Consider the following 19,197-nt stretch of genomic DNA (forward strand, 5'->3'; position numbering starts at 1 on the left):
TTTTCCACGTGGTAAAATCCGCTTTTAAAAATATCATTTAGTTTTGAAGATATCAATGTTTAAACATGGCGAAGAATTTTGCAACCTTAATGTTTCTTTGGTAACTTTAAAAATTCCTAAAAAATCGGATTCTTAAGAACTTGATCTCAAAATTTGGTCATTTATAAAGAAAAGTATACTCTTTTTACTGGTGAAATCCGTTTTTCAAAATATCTTTTAGTTTTTAAGATATCAATTTTTAACCACGATGAAGAATTTTAACAACCTATCGTTTGTTTGGATAACTTTAAAAATTTCTAAAAAATCGAATTCTAAACAACTTGATCTCAAAATTTGGTCGTTTATAAAGAAGAATATCCTCTTTTTAATGGTGAAATCCATTTTTAAAAATATCATTTATTTTTGAAGATATCGACTTGTAAACATGATGAAGAATTTTGCACCCTTAACATCTCTTTGGTAATTTTAAAAATTTCTGAAAAATCGCATTCTTAAGAACTTTATTTCAAAATTTGGTCATTTATAAAGGAAAGTATCCTCTTTTTATTGATGCCATCCGTTTTTGAAAATATCGTTTAGTTTTGAAGATATTAACTTTTAAACATGATGAAGAATTTTAGCAACCTTAACGTTTATTTGGTAACATTAAAAATTTCTAAAAAATCGGGTACTTAAGTACATGTGCTCAAAATTTGATCATTTATAAAGAAAAGTATGCTCTATTATGTGGTGAAATCCGTTTTTGAAAATCTTTTGCAGTTTTAAAGATATCAAGTTCTAAACACAATGATAAATTTTAGTATCCTTTCGTTTCTTGGATAACTTTAAAAATTTCTGAAAAATCGGATTCTTAACAACTTTATCTCAAAATTTGGTCATTTATAAAGAAAACCATGATCTTTCGCCTGGTGTAATCCGTTTTAAAAAATATCATTTAGTTTTGAAGATATCAATTTTTAAATATGATGAAGAATTTTGCAACCTTAAGCTTTCTTTGGTAACTTTAAAAATTCCTAAAAAATCGGATTCTTAAGAACTTGATCTCAAAATTTGGTCATTTATAAAGAAAAGTATACTCTTTTTACTGGTGAAATCCGTTTTTCAAAATATCTTCTAGTTTTTAAGATATCAATTTTTTACCACGATGAAGAATTTTAACAACCTATCGTTTCTTTGGATAACTTTAAAAATTTCTAAAAAATCGAATTCTAAACAACTTGATCTCAAAATTTGGTCGATTATAAAGAAAAGTATCCTCTTTTTAATGGTGAAATCCATTTTTAAAAATATCATTTTGTTTTGAAGATATCAACTTGTAAACATGATGAAGAATTTGGCAACCTTAACGTTTCTGTGGTAACTTTAAAAATTCCTAAAAAATCAACTTCTTAAGAATTTGATCTCAAAATTTGGTCATTTATAAAGAAAAGCATGTTCTTTTAATTGGTGAAATCCGTGTTTGAAAATACCTTGTAGTTTTGAAGATAACAATTTCTAAACATGATGAAAAATTTTAGCACCCTTTCGTTTCTTGGATAACTTTAAAATTCCTGAAAAATTGGATTCTTAAGATTTTGTTCTCAAAATTTGGTCAATTATAAAGGAAAGTATACTCTCTTTAATGATAAAATCCATTTTTAAAAATATCATTTAGTTTTGAAAATATCAACTTTTAAACACGATGAAGAATTTTAGCAACCTTAACGTTTATTTGGTAACATTAAAAATTTCTAAAAAATCGGGTACTTAAGAACATGTGCTCAAAATTTGATCATTTATAAAGAAAAGCATGCTCTAATAACTGGTGAAATCCGTTTTTGAAAATCCCTTGCAGTTTTGAAGACATCAAGTTCTAAACATAATGACAAATTTTAGTACCCTTTCGTTTCTTGGATAACTTTAAAAATTTCTGAAAAATCGGATTCTTAAGAACTTGATCTCAAAATTTGGTCATTTATAAAGAAATCAATGATCTTTCGCATGGTGTAATCCGTTTTAAAAAATATCATTTAGTTTTGATAATATCAACTTTTAAACATGATGAAGAATTTTGCAACCTTAAGCTTTCTTTGGTAACTTTAAAAATTCCTAAAAAATCGGATTCTTAAGAACATTATCTCAAAATTTGGTCGTTTATAAAGAAAAGTATACTCTTTTTACTGGTGAAATCCGTTTTTCAGAATATCTTTTAGTTTTTAAGATATCAATGTTTAAACATGATAAAGAATTTTAGCACCTTACATTTCTTTGGATAACTTTAAAAATTCCAAAAAAATCGGATTCTTAAGAGCTTGTTCTCAAAATTTGATCATTTATAAAGAAAAGTACTCTCTTTTTACTGGAGAAATCCGTTTTTAAAAATATCATTTATTTTTTAAGATATCAATGTTTAAACATGATAAAGAATTTTGGCAGCTTGCATTTCTTTGGATAATTTTAAAAATTCCTAAAAAATCTGATTTTTAAGAACTTTTTCTCAAAATTTGAGCATTTATAAAGAAAAGTACCCTCTTTTTACTGGTGAAATTCGTTTTTAAAAATATCATTTAATTTTTAAGATATTAATATCTAAACATGATAAAGAATTTTAGCACCTTACATTTCTTTGGATAATTTTAAAAATTCCTAAAAAATCGGATTTTTAAGAATTTTTTCTCAAAATTTGAGCATTTATAAAGAAAAGTACCCTCTTTTTACTGGAGAAATCCGTTTTTAAAAATATCATTTATTTTTTAAGATATCAATGTTTAAACATGATAAAGAATTTTAGCACCTTACATTTCTTTGGATAATTTTAAAAATTCCTAAAAAATCGGATTTTTAAGAATTTTTTCTCAAAATTTGAGCATTTATAAAGAAAAGTACCCTCTTTTTACTGGAGAAATCCGTTTTTAAAAATATCATTTATTTTTTAAGATATCAATGTTTAAACATGATAAAGAATTTTAGCACCTTACATTTCTTTGGATAATTTTAAAAATTCCTAAAAAATCGGATTTTTAAGATTTTTTTCTCAAAATTTGAGCATTTATAAAGAAAAGTGCCCTCTTTTTACTGGTGAAATTCGTTTTTAAAAATATCATTTAGTTTTTAAAATATCAATGTTTAAACATGATAAAGAATTTTAACACCTTACATTTCTTTGGATAATTTTAAAAATTCCTAAAAAATCGGATTTTTAAAAACTTTTTCTCAAAATTTGGTCATTTATAAAGAAAAGTACCCTCTTTTTACTGGTGAAATTCGTTTTTAAAAATATCATTTATGTTTTAAGATATCAATGTTTAAACATGATAAAGAATTTTAGCACTTTACATTTCTTGGGATAACTTTAAAAATTCCTAAAAAATCGGATTTTTAAGAACTTTATCTCAAAATTTGGTCATTTATAAAGAAAAGTATCCTCTTTTTACTGGTGCAATTCGCTTTTACAAATATCATTTTGTTTTTAAGATATCAATGTTTAAACATGATAAAGAATTTTAGCACCTTACATTTCTTTGGATAACTTTAAAAATTCCTAAAAAATCGGATTTTTAAGAACTTTTTCTCAAAATTTGGTCATTTATAAAGAAAAGTATCCCCTTTTTAGTGGTGAAATCCGTTTTTAAAAATATCATTTATTTTTTAAGATATCAATGTTTAAACATGATAAAGAGTTTTGGCAGCTTACATTTCTTTGGATAACTTTAAAAATTCCTAAAAAATCGGATTTTTAAGAACTTTATTTCAAAATTTGGTCATTTATAAAGAAAAGTATCCTCTTTTTACTGGTGAAATTCGTTTTTAAAAATATCATTTAATTTTTAAGATATCAATGTTTAAACATGATGAAGAATTTTAGCACCTTATATTTCTTTGGATAATTTTAAAAATTCCTAAAAAATCGGATTCTTAAGAACTTTTTCTCAAAATTTGGTCATTCATAAAGAAAATTATGATCTTTCGCGTGGCGTAATCCGTTTTTAAAAATATCCTTTAGTTTTGAAGATATCGATTTTGGAAATTGAAAATTTAGTTTAAAAATGTAATCGAGCAAGTTAGACGAGGTCAGTGTTCTCTCGGTTTGATTTTCTGATTTTCGCTTCGTTTAAAGTAATAAAGAAGAGCGAGTTAAAGGGTTAAAAAATGGGGGGTTAAAAAGCGCTGTGAAATAAGATGCGGTCGTTCTGGGGTTGATTTATAAATACGGCCAGTTTCCGGACAACTACGTTTTAGTGGAGATAAAAAGGACATTATATTTCTGTTTGGGGTCCGATATCATTTCTTATTTTTCCTTTATTTTCGTTTTGTTCGAACCGAGACAAACTCGTGACGCCATCATTTTTACGGGCAATTTCCTGTCTCACGTTGCGGTTTAGCCATTTAATGTTCTCAGGGGCAAAGCCCCTAAGCTCCATTCATGCTTTTGCACGACTTTAAACGGTTATAAACCCAAAGCTAAAGCTCGTTTATTAATACTAATTCCTTAATAAAAATTAAAATTACTAAAAATTGATAGTTATTTTATTTATTGTACAAATGATGCGGGGTGAAGCTCGTAAACCGGCGCCGACGTTGATTGGAAAAGTAAAGCGAGCCGTACGAGGTCCGATGATTACATTGTTATATGCTTTAGCTAAATTAGCAATTAATTGGACCGTGGGGAAGAGAGAGAGTTCGATAAAAGACGTGGAAACCGCAACGTGGTGCAATAAACGACCGTAAACGATCGTAAATGGCGTGTGTCGCGACAAATGAGGTTTTTCGGTGGGAAAATTCTGAACCTTGAACCTACCTCCACAATTTTCTCCCCACACCCCCCGTTCTCTTCTTCCCGTTTAAGAGGACTCTAAAAATTAAATTTAATCTAACTTGGAAAAGGTGCGATTTAATAACGACGACGACGAAGAAGAACTAGTTCAGAAGGATTAATTAAATCAACCCTCCACACAAAAAAAATCATCCCATCATTATAACAATTAAAAATGCTTTCAACTCATCTTTAAAAAAATTTTATTTCTTTTAATTTTTGAAATTAAATGAAATGACACCAACTTTAAACACGTTACGGCAATCGGAGTCATTTCACGATCGTCTTTTCAATTATTTCCTTGTGTTGGCCTTTCAGATTTTCATGCAGAAATCGGCGATGCAACTACACGCGCGAGAACTGACGGGACGCAGCGAAGTCAAACCGCACCAATGTCAGCAATGTCTGAAATCGTTCAGCAGCAATCATCAGCTCGTCCAGCATATCAGGGTCCACACTGGCGAGAAGCCGTACAAATGCTCCTATTGCGATCGGAGGTTTAAACAACTCAGTCATGTGCAACAACACACCAGACTACACACGGGTAAGTCATTCATTTAAAAATTTAGGAAAAATCGGATTCTTTCAATTTTACTTTGAAATTTTTTTCATTAATAAAGAAAACCATACTCTTTTAACCGGCGAAAACCGTTTTTGAAAATATCATTTAGTTTTCGAGATATCAATTTTTAAACATGATGATGAATTTTATCAAATTTTAAGTTTCTTTGGATTGCTTTAAAAATTTCTGAAAAATCGATTTCTTAAGATTTTATTCTCAAACTTAGCTCATCTATAAACAAAATCCTCATCTTTTCATTGCTAAAATCCGGTTTTGAAAATATCTCTTCGTCTGTTATTTATCAATTTTTTAACAACATCATGAATTTTACGTTTTTTGATTTATAATTTGAGTATAATTCAAAAATGAATGGAGATGGAAAAAAACTTTATGCACAAGAAATAAAGTATATTAACCCTAAAAACATATTTAATAAATAATTTAACTCTATTATTTCTTGTTGCCAATTTATAAGGCGTTAAAGTTGAAATTCTCAAATTTGAAGATTTGGAAACGTTTCAAATTACATAACATTGGTAATAACGAAATATGTGTTAAATTGATTATTGGCAAAGATATTTGAGTTAATTTAGAATGTTTTTTATTGGAAGTTTCTTTCAAGCAGTTTTAGTTTTTGAGTTATAATCTATGTTCATGTTGAAAGTGTCAAATTTGGGGTTTTTAGCTATTTTTGAATCTTGGGTTGGTAATAATAAATAATACGCGAATATTATTAATAATACGTATTTGTGGGATGATTTAGAATCTTTTTTGTCTTAAAAGATTCTTTCAATCATTTTTAGTTTTTGAGTTATAATCTATGTTCATGTTGAAAGTGTCAAATTTGGGGTTTTTAGCTATTTTTGAATCTTGGGTTGGTAATAATAAATAATACGCGAATATTATTAATAATACTTATTTGTAGGATGATTTAGAATCTTTTTTGTCTTAAAAGATTATTTCAATCATTTTTAGTTTTTGAGTTATAATCGATGTTCATGTTGAAAGTGTCAAATTTGAGGTTTTTAGTTATTTTTGAATCTTGGGTTGGTAATAATAAATGATTCGCCAATATTGTTAATTATATACATTCGTGGGTTAATTTAACAATTTTTTTGTCTAAAAAGATTATTTCAATCTCGTTTAATTTTTGAGATAAAATCCTTTTTGATGTCGAAAATGTCAAATTTGGGTTATGTTTAAATATTTAGTTGATAATAATAAATAATACGCGAATATTATTAATGATATACATACGTGGGATGATTTAGAAAGTTTTTCGTCTAAAAAGATTCTCTCAATCATTTTTAATTTTTGAGATATAATCTTCTTTGATATCGTAAATGTTAAATTTGGAGGTTTTAACTATTTTTGAATCTTAGGTTGGTAATAATAAATAATTCGCGAATATTGTTAATGATATAGATTCGTGGGTTAATTTAACAAGTTTTTTATTTAAAAAGATTCTTTCAATCGTTTTTAATTTTTGAGATATAATCCTTTTAGATGTCGAAAATGTTAAATTTGGGTTATTTTTGATCTTGGGTTGATAATAATAAATAATACGCGAATATTATTAATAATATACATTCGTGGGATGACTTAAAAAGTTTTTCGTCTAAAAAGATTATCTCAATCATTTTTAATTTTTGAGATATAATCCTCTTTGATATCGTAAATGTTAAATTTGGGGTTTTTAACTATTTTTGAATCTTCGGTTGGTAATAATAAATAATTCGCGAATATTGTTAATGATATACATTCGTGGGATGATTTTGAAAGTTTTTTGTCTTAAAAGATTCTTTCAATCATTTTTAGTTTTTGAGTTATAATCGATGTTCATGTTGAAACTGTCAAATTTGGGGTTTTTAGCTATTTTTGAATCTTGTGTTGGTAATAATAAATAATACGCGAATATTATTAATGATATACATTCCTGGGATTATTTAGAAAGTTTTTTGTCTTAAAAGATTCTTTCAATAATTTTTAATTGTTGAGATATAATCCTGTCTCATATCGAAAATATCAAACTTAAGTTTTTTAACTCTTTTTGAATCTTGATTTGGTAATAATAAATAATTCGCGAATATTGTTAATGATATACATTCGTGGGAAGATTTTGAAAGTTTTTTGTCTTAAAAGATTCTTTCAATCATTTTTAGTTTTTGAGTTATAATCGATGTTCATGTTGAAACTGTCAAATTTGGGGTTTTTAGCTATTTTTGAATCTTGTGTTGGTAATAATAAATAATACGCGAATATTATTAATGATATACATTCCTGGGATTATTTAGAAAGTTTTTTGTCTTAAAAGATTCTTTCAATAATTTTTAATTGTTGAGATATAATCCTGTCTCATATCGAAAATATCAAACTTAAGTTTTTTAACTCTTGATTTGGTAATAATAAATAATACGCGAATATTATTAATGATATACATTCGTGGGATTATTTTGAAAGTTTTTTGTTTTAAAAAATTCTTTCAATCATTTTTAGTTTTTGAGTTATAATCGATGTTCATGTTGAAAGTGTCAAATTTGGGGTTCTTAGCTATTTTTGAATCTTGGGTTGATAATAATAAATAATTCCCGAATATTATTAATGATATACACTCGTGGGATTATTTAGAAAGTTTTTTGTCTTAAAAGATTCTTTTAATCATTTAAAATTTTTGAGATAAAATCCTTTTTGGTATCAAAAATGTCAAATTTACGAATGTCATCATTTTAAACTTGTAACATTATTAATAACGAAAGATGTGTTAAAATGATTACTGGCGAAGATATTTGGGCTAATTTGGAATGTTTTTTATTCGAAAAATTTCTTTCAAACAGTTTTAGTTTTTGAATTATAATCGATTTTGCCATTAAACATATCTAATGCTGAAAAATAAATTTTTTGAAATTTATTCTGAAAATGTTATGGTTTATAAAAAAAAGCATGTTCTTTTCACTGGTGAACCCCGTTTTTGAAAATATCATTTAATTTTGAAGATATTCACAAATTTTAACAACGTTTCCATTTCTTTTGATAATTTAAAAAATTTCTGAATAATCGGATTCTTAAGATGTTCTCAAAATTTATTGATTTATAAAAAAAATATGCTCTTTTGACTGGTGAACCCCGTTTTTGAAAATATCATTTTTTTGAAGAAATTAATTGTTAAATATGATGAAAAATTTTAGTAACTTTGACGTTATTTTGGATTACTTTAAAAATCTCTGAAAAATCGAATTCTTAAGCATTTGTTCTCAAAATTTGTTGATTTATAAAGAAAAGCATGCTCTTTTAGCTGGTGAAATCCGTTTTTGAAAATATCATTTAGTTTTGAAGATATTAATTCTTAAACATGATGAAAAATATTAGTAACTTTTACGTTATTTTGGATAAATTTAAATATTTTTAAAAATCGAATTCTTATGGACTTGTTCTTATTTGTTGATTTATGAAGAAAAGCATGCTCTTTTAACTGGAGAACCCCGTTTTTGAAAATATCATTTAGTTTTGAAGATATTAATTCTTAAACATGATGAAAAATATTAGTAACTTTTACGTTATTTTGGATAAATTTAAATATTTTTAAAAATTGAATTCTTATGGACTTGTTCTTATTTGTTGATTTATGAAGAAAAGCATGCTCTTTTAACTGGTGAACCCCGTTTTTGAAAATATCATTTAGTTTTGAAGATATTAATTGTTAAACATGATGATAAATATTAGTAATTTTCACGTTATTTTGGATAACTTTAAAAAATTTTGAAAATTGAATTGTTAAGAACTTGTTCTCATTTGTTGATTAATAAAGAAAAGTATGCTTTTTTAACTGGTAAAATCCGTTTTTGAAAATATCATTTAGTTTTGAAGATATTAAATTTTAAACATTATGATAAATTTTAGTGATTTTTACGTTATTTTGGATAACTAATGATTTTTGAAAATCGAATACTTAAGGACTAGTTCTTATTTGTTCATTACATAAAGAAAAGCATGCTTTTTCTACTGGTGAAATCCATTTTTGAAAATATTATTTAGTTTTTAAGTTATAAATCCTTAAACATAATGAAAAATTTTAGTAACTTTTAGGTTATTTTGGATAACTTTAAAAATCTCTGAAAAATCGAATTGTTAAGAATTTATTCTCAAAGTTTGTTGATTTATAAAGAAAAGCATGATCTTTCCACTGGTGGAATCCGTTTTTGAAAATATCATTTAGTTTTGGAGATATTAATTCTTAAACATGATGAAGAATTTTGCAACGTTAACATTTTTTTGGTAACTTTAAAAATTTCTGAAAAATCTGTTTCTTAAGAACTTTATTTCAAAATTTGGTCATTTATAAAGGAAAGTACCCTCTTTTTACTGATGACATCCGTTTTTGAAAATATCATTTAGTTTTGAAGATATCAACTTTTAAATGTGATGAAGAATTTTAGCAACCTTAATGTTTTCGTTGGTAACTTTAAAAATTTCTGAAAAATTGAATTCTTAAGAACTTGTTCTCAAAAATTGTTCATTTATATAGAAAAGCATGCTCTATTATGTGGTGAAATCCATTTTTGAAAATGCTTTGCAATTTTAAAGATATCAAGTTCTAAACATATTGATAAATTTTAGTACCCTTTTGTTTCTTGGATAATTTTAAAAATCTCTGAAAAATCGAATTTTGAAGATCTTGTTCTCAAAATTTCTTCAATTATAAAAAAAAAGCATTCTCTTTTAAGTGGTGAAATCTATTTTGAAAAATACCTTGTAGTTTTGAAGATATCAATTTCTAAACATGCTCAAAATTTTAGTACTCTTTCGTTTCGTGGATAACTTTAAAAATTTCTAGAAAATTGGTTTTTTAAGAACTTGATTTCAAAATTTGGTAGTTTATAAAGAAAGGCGTGCTCTTTTAATTGGTTAAACCTCTTTTTGAAAGTATCATTTAGTTTTGAAGATATTAATTCTTAAATATGATGACAAATTTGAGTAACTTTTACGTTATTTTGGATAATTATAAAAATTTCTAAAAAATCGAATTTTAAAGATCTTTTACTCTAAATTTGGTCATTTATAAAAAAAATCGTTCTCTTTTTACTGGTGAAATTAATTTTTGAAAATTATACTTAGTTTGTTAGATATTAATCGTTAAACAAAATCATAAATTTAGCGTTTCTTGATGTACAATTTGGATATAACTCAAATATGAATGGAGATGGAAGAAAACTTTTCGTACAAAAAATAAAGTATATTAACCCAAAAATCATCTTTAATAGTAAATTTAACATTATTATTAATTGTTACCCAGTTGTGAAGCGTTAAAGTTTAAATTCCCAAATTTGAGGTTTTTGAGATGATTTTTAAAAACAATACAAAAAATTAATTAAATAAGTTAAATAACTATGTTTTTGATTGTATTCAATTTGTTTATGACAATAAAGAATACAATAAAGAAGATGAATCCAGATTTAGAAAATTCAAAGTAAAATTGACGTGGCTAATGTTCTCCTGAAGATGACTACAAAATAGTAGTCGAAACCGGGTGAGATAAAAATAAAGTTCAAAAAAATAGTTATTTTACTTATTTAATTAATTCACCAAAATGGAGAGGAATAATGTTAAAAATACAAAAAATGTTATAAATGAACACCAAAATCATCCCTCATAATCAATTTTATCTCATCATTACTTGTTTTTGTGTTATGAGATGTAAAAATTTAAAAAAATTTTGGATTGAATTATAATTTTTAATAAATTGTTGACAAAAACGAAACAAAAGAAATGAAATGAAGAGTGGGCCTTCGATAGGTTGCCGCAGAATCGTTTGCGCCGATTAAATGAGCACAAGGTTGTTCCCCGTGTTGGTCGTAAAAAACGCAGCAACACATCTTTGTGAGTCGCGGCAACAACATTGAAGAAGTTATAAAAGTCGAACCTTGAGCAACGCGATGATAGAGTCGATTAAAACCCGATTCGAAATTAAATTAAAAATATAATAAGATAAAAAAAAAACAATTTAAATTCCTTTCGCGTTCGATGAGTTCGAGGACCAACAACCCCAACAATTCGCCGAGCGTATGGGTGAAAGGGGGTTATTTTTTTCTTTTTAATTAAACGCCGATTAAAAGGGATTATCTTTTGATAAGTAACAAAAAAAGATCTGTGTTAAACGCGAGCTTAAATTTGTACCACCAAAGTGAAGTTAGTTAAGATTAAAAGTTGTGTAATGAAAAAATATGGGGGATTCACCGTAATTTGAAATATTGACCTCGTCGGGGTGAACATTTTAAATTTTCCGATAATAGGCTGTGTGTACAACAACACAACAAATTAGAATTTATTTGAAACTTTTTTTTGTTGTAAAGGGGTACTATTTTTAACATAAATGGATAGAAAATTAAAAATCCTTTAAAATGAGCCCAAACTCGACCTATTTATCTCCAACCGTTACCGAGATATCTTAATTTTTAGAGAAAAAAGATGGCGATTATTTGACATATGACATTTGGCACTTTCTAACCTAACTTTCTTATATTTAAATTGAAATATATCAAGTTTGGTATTAAATTAAAGCATTTTCGATTCTTATTACGATCATTTAAATATTTATCAAAAAATCGTTATTTTTAATTTTGACATTTGACAGTTTATAATCTAACTTTTTTAATTTTTTGACGTAAACATATCATGTTTGGTATCAAATTAAAGCATATTTAATTCTTATTATGATCGTTTCAATATTTATCAAAATATCATTACATTTAATTTCGACATTTGACAGTTTCTAAACTAACATTTTAATTGTAAAGGAGTTCTCTTCTTTAAAAAAATGGATGGGAAATTAAAAATTCTTTAAAATGAACCCAAACTCGACCTATTTATCTCCAATCGATATCAAGATATCTTAATTTTTAGGAAAAAAGATGGCGATTATTTGACATATGACATTTGGCACTTTTTAATCTAGCTTTTTTATTTTTTAATCCAAATATGTCAAGTTTGGTATCAAATTAAAGCATTTTCGATTTTTATTGAGATCATTTTAATATTTATCAAGCAATCGTTATTTTTAATTTTGACATTTGACAGTTTCTAACCTAACTTTTTTATGTTTTGATTCAAATATATCAAGTGGTATGAAGATTGAACCCAAACTCGACCTATTTATCTCCAACCGTTATCGAGAAATCTTAATTTTTAGAAAAAAATGACAATTATTTGACATTTGACAGTTTATAATCTAACTTTTTTATTTTTTAACGTAAACATGTTTGTCGTATCATGTTTGGTATCAAATTAAAGCATATTTAATTCTTATTATGATCATTTCAATATTAATCAAAAAATCATTATATTTAATTTTGACATTTGACAGTTTCTAACTTAACTTTTTTATGTTTTCATTCAAATATATCAAGTTTGATATCAAGATTAAACAACCAAACTCGACCTATTTATTTCCAACCGTTATCCAGATATCTTAATTTTTAGAAAAAAATGACAATTATTTGACATTTGACAGTTTATAACCTCACTTTTTTATTCTTTAACCCAATTATATCATGTTTGGCATCAAATTAAAGCATATTTGATTCTTATTATGATCATTTCAATATTAATCAAAAAATCATTGTTTTTAATTTTGACATTTGACAGTTTCTAACTTAACTTTTTTATGTTTTCATTCAAATATATCAAGTTTGGTATCAAGATTAAACAACCAAACTCGACCCATTCATCTCCAACCGTTATCGAGATATCTTAATTTTTAGAAAAAAATGACAATTATTTGACATTTGACAGTTTTCAACCTAACTTTTTTATTCGTTAACCCAATTATATCATGTTTGGCATCAAATTAAAGCATATTTGATTCTTATTATGATCATTTCAATATTAATCAAAAAATCATTGTTTTTAATTTTGACATTTGACAGTTTCTAACTTAATTTTTTTATGTTTTCATTCAAATATATCAAGTTTGATATCAAGATTAAACAACCAAACTCGACCTATTCATTTCCAACCGTTATCCAGATATCTTAATTTTTAGAAAAAAATGACAATTATTTGACATTTGACAGTTTATAACCTCACTTTTTTATTCTTTAACCCAATTATATCATGTTTGGCATCAAATTAAAGCATATTTGATTCTTATTATGATCATTTCAATATTAATCAAAAAATGATTGTTTTTAATTTTGACATTTGACAGTTTCTAACTTAACTTTCTTATGTTTTCATTCAAATATATCAAGTTTGGTATCAAGATTAAACAACCAAACTCGACCTATTCATTTCCAACCGTTATCGAGATATCTTAATTTTTAGAAAAAAATGACGATTATTTGACATTTGACAGTTTCTAACCTAACTTTTTTATTCTTTAACCCAATTATATCATGTTTGGTATCAAATTAAAGCATATTTGATTCTCATTATGATCATTTCAATATTAATCAAAAAATCATTGTTTTTAATTTTGACATTTGACAGTTTCTAACTTAACTTTTTTATGTTTTCATTCAAATATACTAAGTTTGGTATCAAGTTTGAACCCAAACTCGACCTATTTATCTCCAACCGTTATCGAGATAACTTAATTTATAGAAACAAATGACAATTATTTGACATTTGACAGTTTATAGCCCAACTTTTTCATTTTTTAACGTAAACATATCGTGTTTGATATCAAATTAAAGCAGTTTTAATTTTTATTATCATCATTTCAAAATTTATTAAAAAATCATTATTTTTATTTTGACATTTGACAGTTTCTAACCTAACTTTTTCCTTTTTTTAATCCAAATATATAATATTTGGTATCAAATTATAGCATATTTAATTCTTATTATGATCATTTTAATATTTATCAAAATATCATATTTAATTTTGACATTTGACAGTTTCTAAACTAACATTTTAATTGTAAAGGAGTTCTCTTCTTTAAAAAAATGGATGGGAAATTAAAAATCCTTTAAAATGAACCCAAACTCGACCTATTTATCTCCAATTGTTATCGAGATATATTCATTTTTAGAGAAAGAAGATGGCGATCATTTGACATATGACATTTGATACTTTTTAACCTAACTTTTTTATTTTTTAATTCAAATATATCATGTTTGGTATCAAATTAAAGCATTTTTAATTCTTATTATGATCATTTAAGTATTTATCAAAAAATCACTATTTTTAATTTTGACATTTGACAATTTCTAACCTAACTTTTTTTATATTTTCATTCAAATATATCAAGTTTGGTATCAAGATTGAACCCAAACTCGACCTATTCATCTCCAACCGTTATCGAGATATCTTAATTTTTGGAAAAAAATGAGGATTATTTGACATTTGACAGTTTCTAATCTCACTTTTTTATTTTTTAACCCAATTATATTATGTTTGGCATCAAATTAAAGCATTTTTGATTCGTATATTGGATTATCTTTTGATATAAGTAATAAAAAAAAGATCTGTGTTAAACGCGAGCTCAAATTTGTACCACCAAAGTGAAGTTAGTTAAGATTAAAAGTTGTGTAATGAAAAAATATGGGGGATTCGCCGTAATTTGAAATATTGACCTCGTCGGGGTGAACATTTTAAATTTTCCGATAATAGGCTGTGTGTGCTGTTGCATATTAATGAATTAAAAGAAAAAAAAATAAAGGGGTTTTTTAACTACAAATTATCATTAACAGAGCCCCTTTGCGGCTGTGCCAAAACCCCCACCATCATCACCACCACACCGATTTTGCACATATGTGGCTGACGGTGGTGGGGGGGAAATTGCATGGAGAGAAGTGCATCCAATTTCGAAGCACGTGTGGGAAAATTGGTGCGGGATGGATTTCGAGGGGGTCATCCTGCATAGACGTTCTCTTCGAGTTTGATTTCCATGGGCCTACGCCTATGGAAATTCGCCAGAGTTTGTGCCGTTTGATTCCCGGTGATCGATAAAGGGTTGCATGCATACACATGCGGATGAATACAACGCATGTGTAGAAACTGATTAAAAAAAAAATGTTAAAAAATTTTAAAAGAAATCAAATTATTTCTTACAACAACATTTTTTTCGAGCAGTCATCCAACACCTTGCTTCTTTTTTGAACCCCTTTTTTATAAAATGTTAATTTATTTTTTTTTGTTTCGTTCTGGCCAAGAACCCCAATTATATTTACCCGGGTAAATATATGGGTCAAGTCGCAGCCCACAATAAAAACCAATTACCTCTCATTCGATATGCGCCTCGCTTTGTTTTCCTCCTTTTTGTCCGAATCGTAGGAGCGCATCTGCTTCCTAACCATGTGTAAAACGCTGTTTACCCCCTTCGGAGAGGCCGCATAAACGGAAGTTACTTTTTTTCGTTACATTTTTGATCCAAGTTGAAAAATTGCGCCAAGTCCAAAATGGCCGAATGCACGCAAACGTCGAGGGGGTGGTTTAAACCCCCCAAAAAGGGGGAAAGGGGGGAAGGTCGTGTGATATATAACAAGTAGGCGGTTCTATGTACTGCAACCTCGGAATCTAGTATTGTGCTGAAATTAACAAAGTTTTGTACTTGAATCAAAAAACACTTTTTTTAAAAAATTTTTCCCAAACCTATTCGTTTAACTGTGTATTATTATTATTATTATTTGTGTGCGTGTGGTGTATTCGATTATGTATTATGTATAAGTGTGTGTGAGCGTCCGGGGCAATAATTTATCGAATTTAATTAAACAATATAACGGGAGGCTTCGACGGGTGGTTCGAGTGTGCACAGATCAATAGGTGGCGCGTTTTCGCAAAAATCGCGACCAATCGCAGCCGCCACCGATTCGCGTTTAACGTTCGTTTCGGGGACTATAATTGCCGATATATTTAGTAAAATTTCGCCGAAACCCGGGCATAAATTCGGTTAATTAAATATAATATTCGTCGGGTTGCAATTTTTGGAACACAATAACACTGCGTGAAATGCGTAATCCCACCCAGAATTCATGCGGATTCAATTTCGAATTCAAATTAGATTTTCAACATAAAAAAGATGAATATATATTACACGATCAAATAAAATAATTTAAAGTCTATCTCGTCTAATCTAATCTTTGAGGTACAATCGATGACATGATGAGCATTGTAACGTTGTGAGCGATGACAAATTGGTTGTTGGAAACTATTGTGGGGCTAAATAAGCTAGATTATTCAGCTTGTTATAACTAAAAATTTTAAATTTGGTGTGATCACACCTTAAACATTCTTTTGTGACCCCACAAAGTTTTGCTTGTTAATTCGAAACCGTTTTGGAAAAAAAAATTGTTAAAAATCCGCCAAATATTGTAACTGTAAAGATGTTCTTTTCTTTAAAAAAATGGATGGGAAATTAAAAATCCTTTAAAATGAACCCAAACTCGACCTATTTATCTCCAATCGTTATCAAGATATCTTAATTTTTAGCAAAAAAAAGATGACGATCGTTTGACATATGACATTTGACACTTTCTAGACTAACTTTTTTATTTTTTAATTCAAATATATCAAGTTTGGTATCAAATTAAAGCATTTTTGATTCTTATTATCATCATTTCAATATTTATCAAACAATCATTATTTTTAATTTTGACACTTAACAGTTTCTAACCTAACGTTTTTATGTTTTCATTGAAATATATCAAGATTGAACCCAAACTCGACCTATTTATCTCCAACCGTTATAGAGATATCTTAATTTTTAGAAAAAATGACAATTATTTGACATTTGATAGTCTATAACCTAACTTTTTTATTTTTTAACGTAAACATATCGTGTTTGGTATCAAATTAAAGCATTTTTAATTCCTATTAAGATCATTTAAATATTTATCAAAAAATTATTATTTTAAATATTTACATTTGACAGATTCTAACCTAACTTTTTCCTTTTTTTAATCCAAATATATCATATTTGATATCAAATTAAAGCATATTTAATTTTTATTATGATCATTTCAATATTTATCAAAATGTCATTATATTTAATTTTGACATTTGACAGTTTCTAACCTAACTTTTTAATTGTAAAGGAGTTCTCTTCTTAAAAAAATGGATAGGAAATTAAAAATCGTTTAAAATGAGCCCAAACTCGACCTATTTATCTCCCATCGTTATCAAAATATATTTATTTTATAACAATAAAAGATGGCGATCATTTGACATATGACCTTTGACACTTTCTAACCTAACTTTTTTGTTTTTTAATTCAAATACATCAAGTTTGGTATCAAATTAAAGTAGTTTTGATTCTTATTATGATCATTTCAATATTTATCAAAAAGTCATTATTTTTATTTTGACATTTGACACTTTCTAACCTAAGTTTTTTATTTTTTTAATTCAAATATATTAAGTTTGGTATCAAATGAAAGCATTTTTGATTCTTATTGAGATCATTTCAATGTTTATCAAAAAAACATTATTTCTATATTTGACAGTTGGCAGTTCCTAACATAACTTTTTTATTTTATAATCTAAATACATCGTATTTAGTACCAAATTAAACGATTTTTGCTTTTTATTAAGATCATTTCAATATTTATCAAAACATCATTATATTTAATTTTGACATTTGACAGTTTCTAACCTAACTTTTTAATTGTAAAGAAGTTCTTTAAAAAGTGGACGGGAAATTAAAAATCCTTTTAAATGAACCCAAACTCGAACTATTTATCTCCAATCGTTATCAAGATATCTTAATTTTTAGCAAAAAAAAGATGACGATCGTTTGACATATGACATTTGACACTTTCTAACCTAACTTTTTTATTTTTTGATCTAAGTGTATCGTTTGATATCAAATTAAAACATTTTTGAATCTTATTAGTATGATTATTTCAATATTTATCAAAAAATTATTATATTTAATTTTGATATTTGACAGTTTCTAACCTAACTTTTTATTTTTTAACTCAAATATATCATGTTTGGTAAAAAATGAAAGCATTTTTGATTCTTATTGAGATTATTTTAATATTTATCAAAAAATCCTTATTTTTAATTTTGACATTTGACAGTTTCTAACCTAACTTTTTATTTTTTAACTCAAATATGTCATATTTGGTATCAATTTAAAGCATTTTTGATTCTTATTATGATCATTTCAATATTTATCAACAAATCATTGTTCTTAATTTTGACATTTCTCAGTTTCTAACCTAACTTCTTTATTTCCTAACCTAAATACATCGTGTTTGGTATCAAATTAAAGCATTTTTGATTCTTATTGATATCATTTTAATATTTATCAAAAAATCATTATTTTTAATTTTGACATTTCACAGATTCTACCTTAACGTATTTATTTTTTCACCAAAATATATCAAGTTTGGTATCAAATTAAAGAATTTTTGATTCTTATTAAGAAACTCATGTATGTATATATAAATATATAAAATGTTAATAAAAGTGCTTAATATATTTATATAATATATAAAGACAGAAAGAGAAAGCTTAACCCTCAAAAAAGAGGTTAATGTAATAAGTGGGTTTGTGGTTTTAAAAATTACCACATGAAAATTTTTTTCCTTTAAGAATTAATATATCTCGATAAAATCAAACGGTTTCCGGCTATGACACCCGGAAAAAAATTATAGGTCTCCACCCCCAATTTGTAAATCTGGCTAACAACCCGTCGACGAAAACGAAAAAAAAATCTAACCAAGAACATCCTGATGATGAGTTTTAAACGCCATGTGGCGTTGTAGTTGATCGGGGCCCCGAGTTTAATCGTTATCGAAAAAGATCTTCACCTCGCAACGGTCTAAACAAACGTTGAGGGGGAGTTGAGGAGTAAGAAGACTCCGAGTAATCGTCGGGGCGATTGCAGCAGGTGATTCGAGAA

The 19,197-nt window shown here is 26.7% G+C and overlaps 1 protein-coding gene across 12 annotated transcripts in view; it reads left to right on the top strand.

Moving 5' to 3' along the window:
* LOC111415282 (uncharacterized) overlaps positions 1 to 19,197 on the top strand; it is a 210,467-nt gene that overhangs the window by 120,108 nt on the left and 71,162 nt on the right. For all 12 annotated transcript variants that reach the window (XM_071201013.1, XM_071201002.1, XM_071201009.1 and 9 more), the window contains one exon: positions 5,111 to 5,336. In XM_071201013.1, the coding sequence (XP_071057114.1) occupies positions 5,111 to 5,336 (226 nt within the window). The remainder of the gene's footprint in view (positions 1 to 5,110; positions 5,337 to 19,197) is intronic.

The sequence above is a fragment of the Onthophagus taurus genome, unplaced genomic scaffold, assembly GCF_036711975.1.
Source record: "Onthophagus taurus isolate NC unplaced genomic scaffold, IU_Otau_3.0 ScKx7SY_15, whole genome shotgun sequence".
Taxonomy (NCBI): Eukaryota; Metazoa; Arthropoda; class Insecta; order Coleoptera; family Scarabaeidae; genus Onthophagus; species Onthophagus taurus.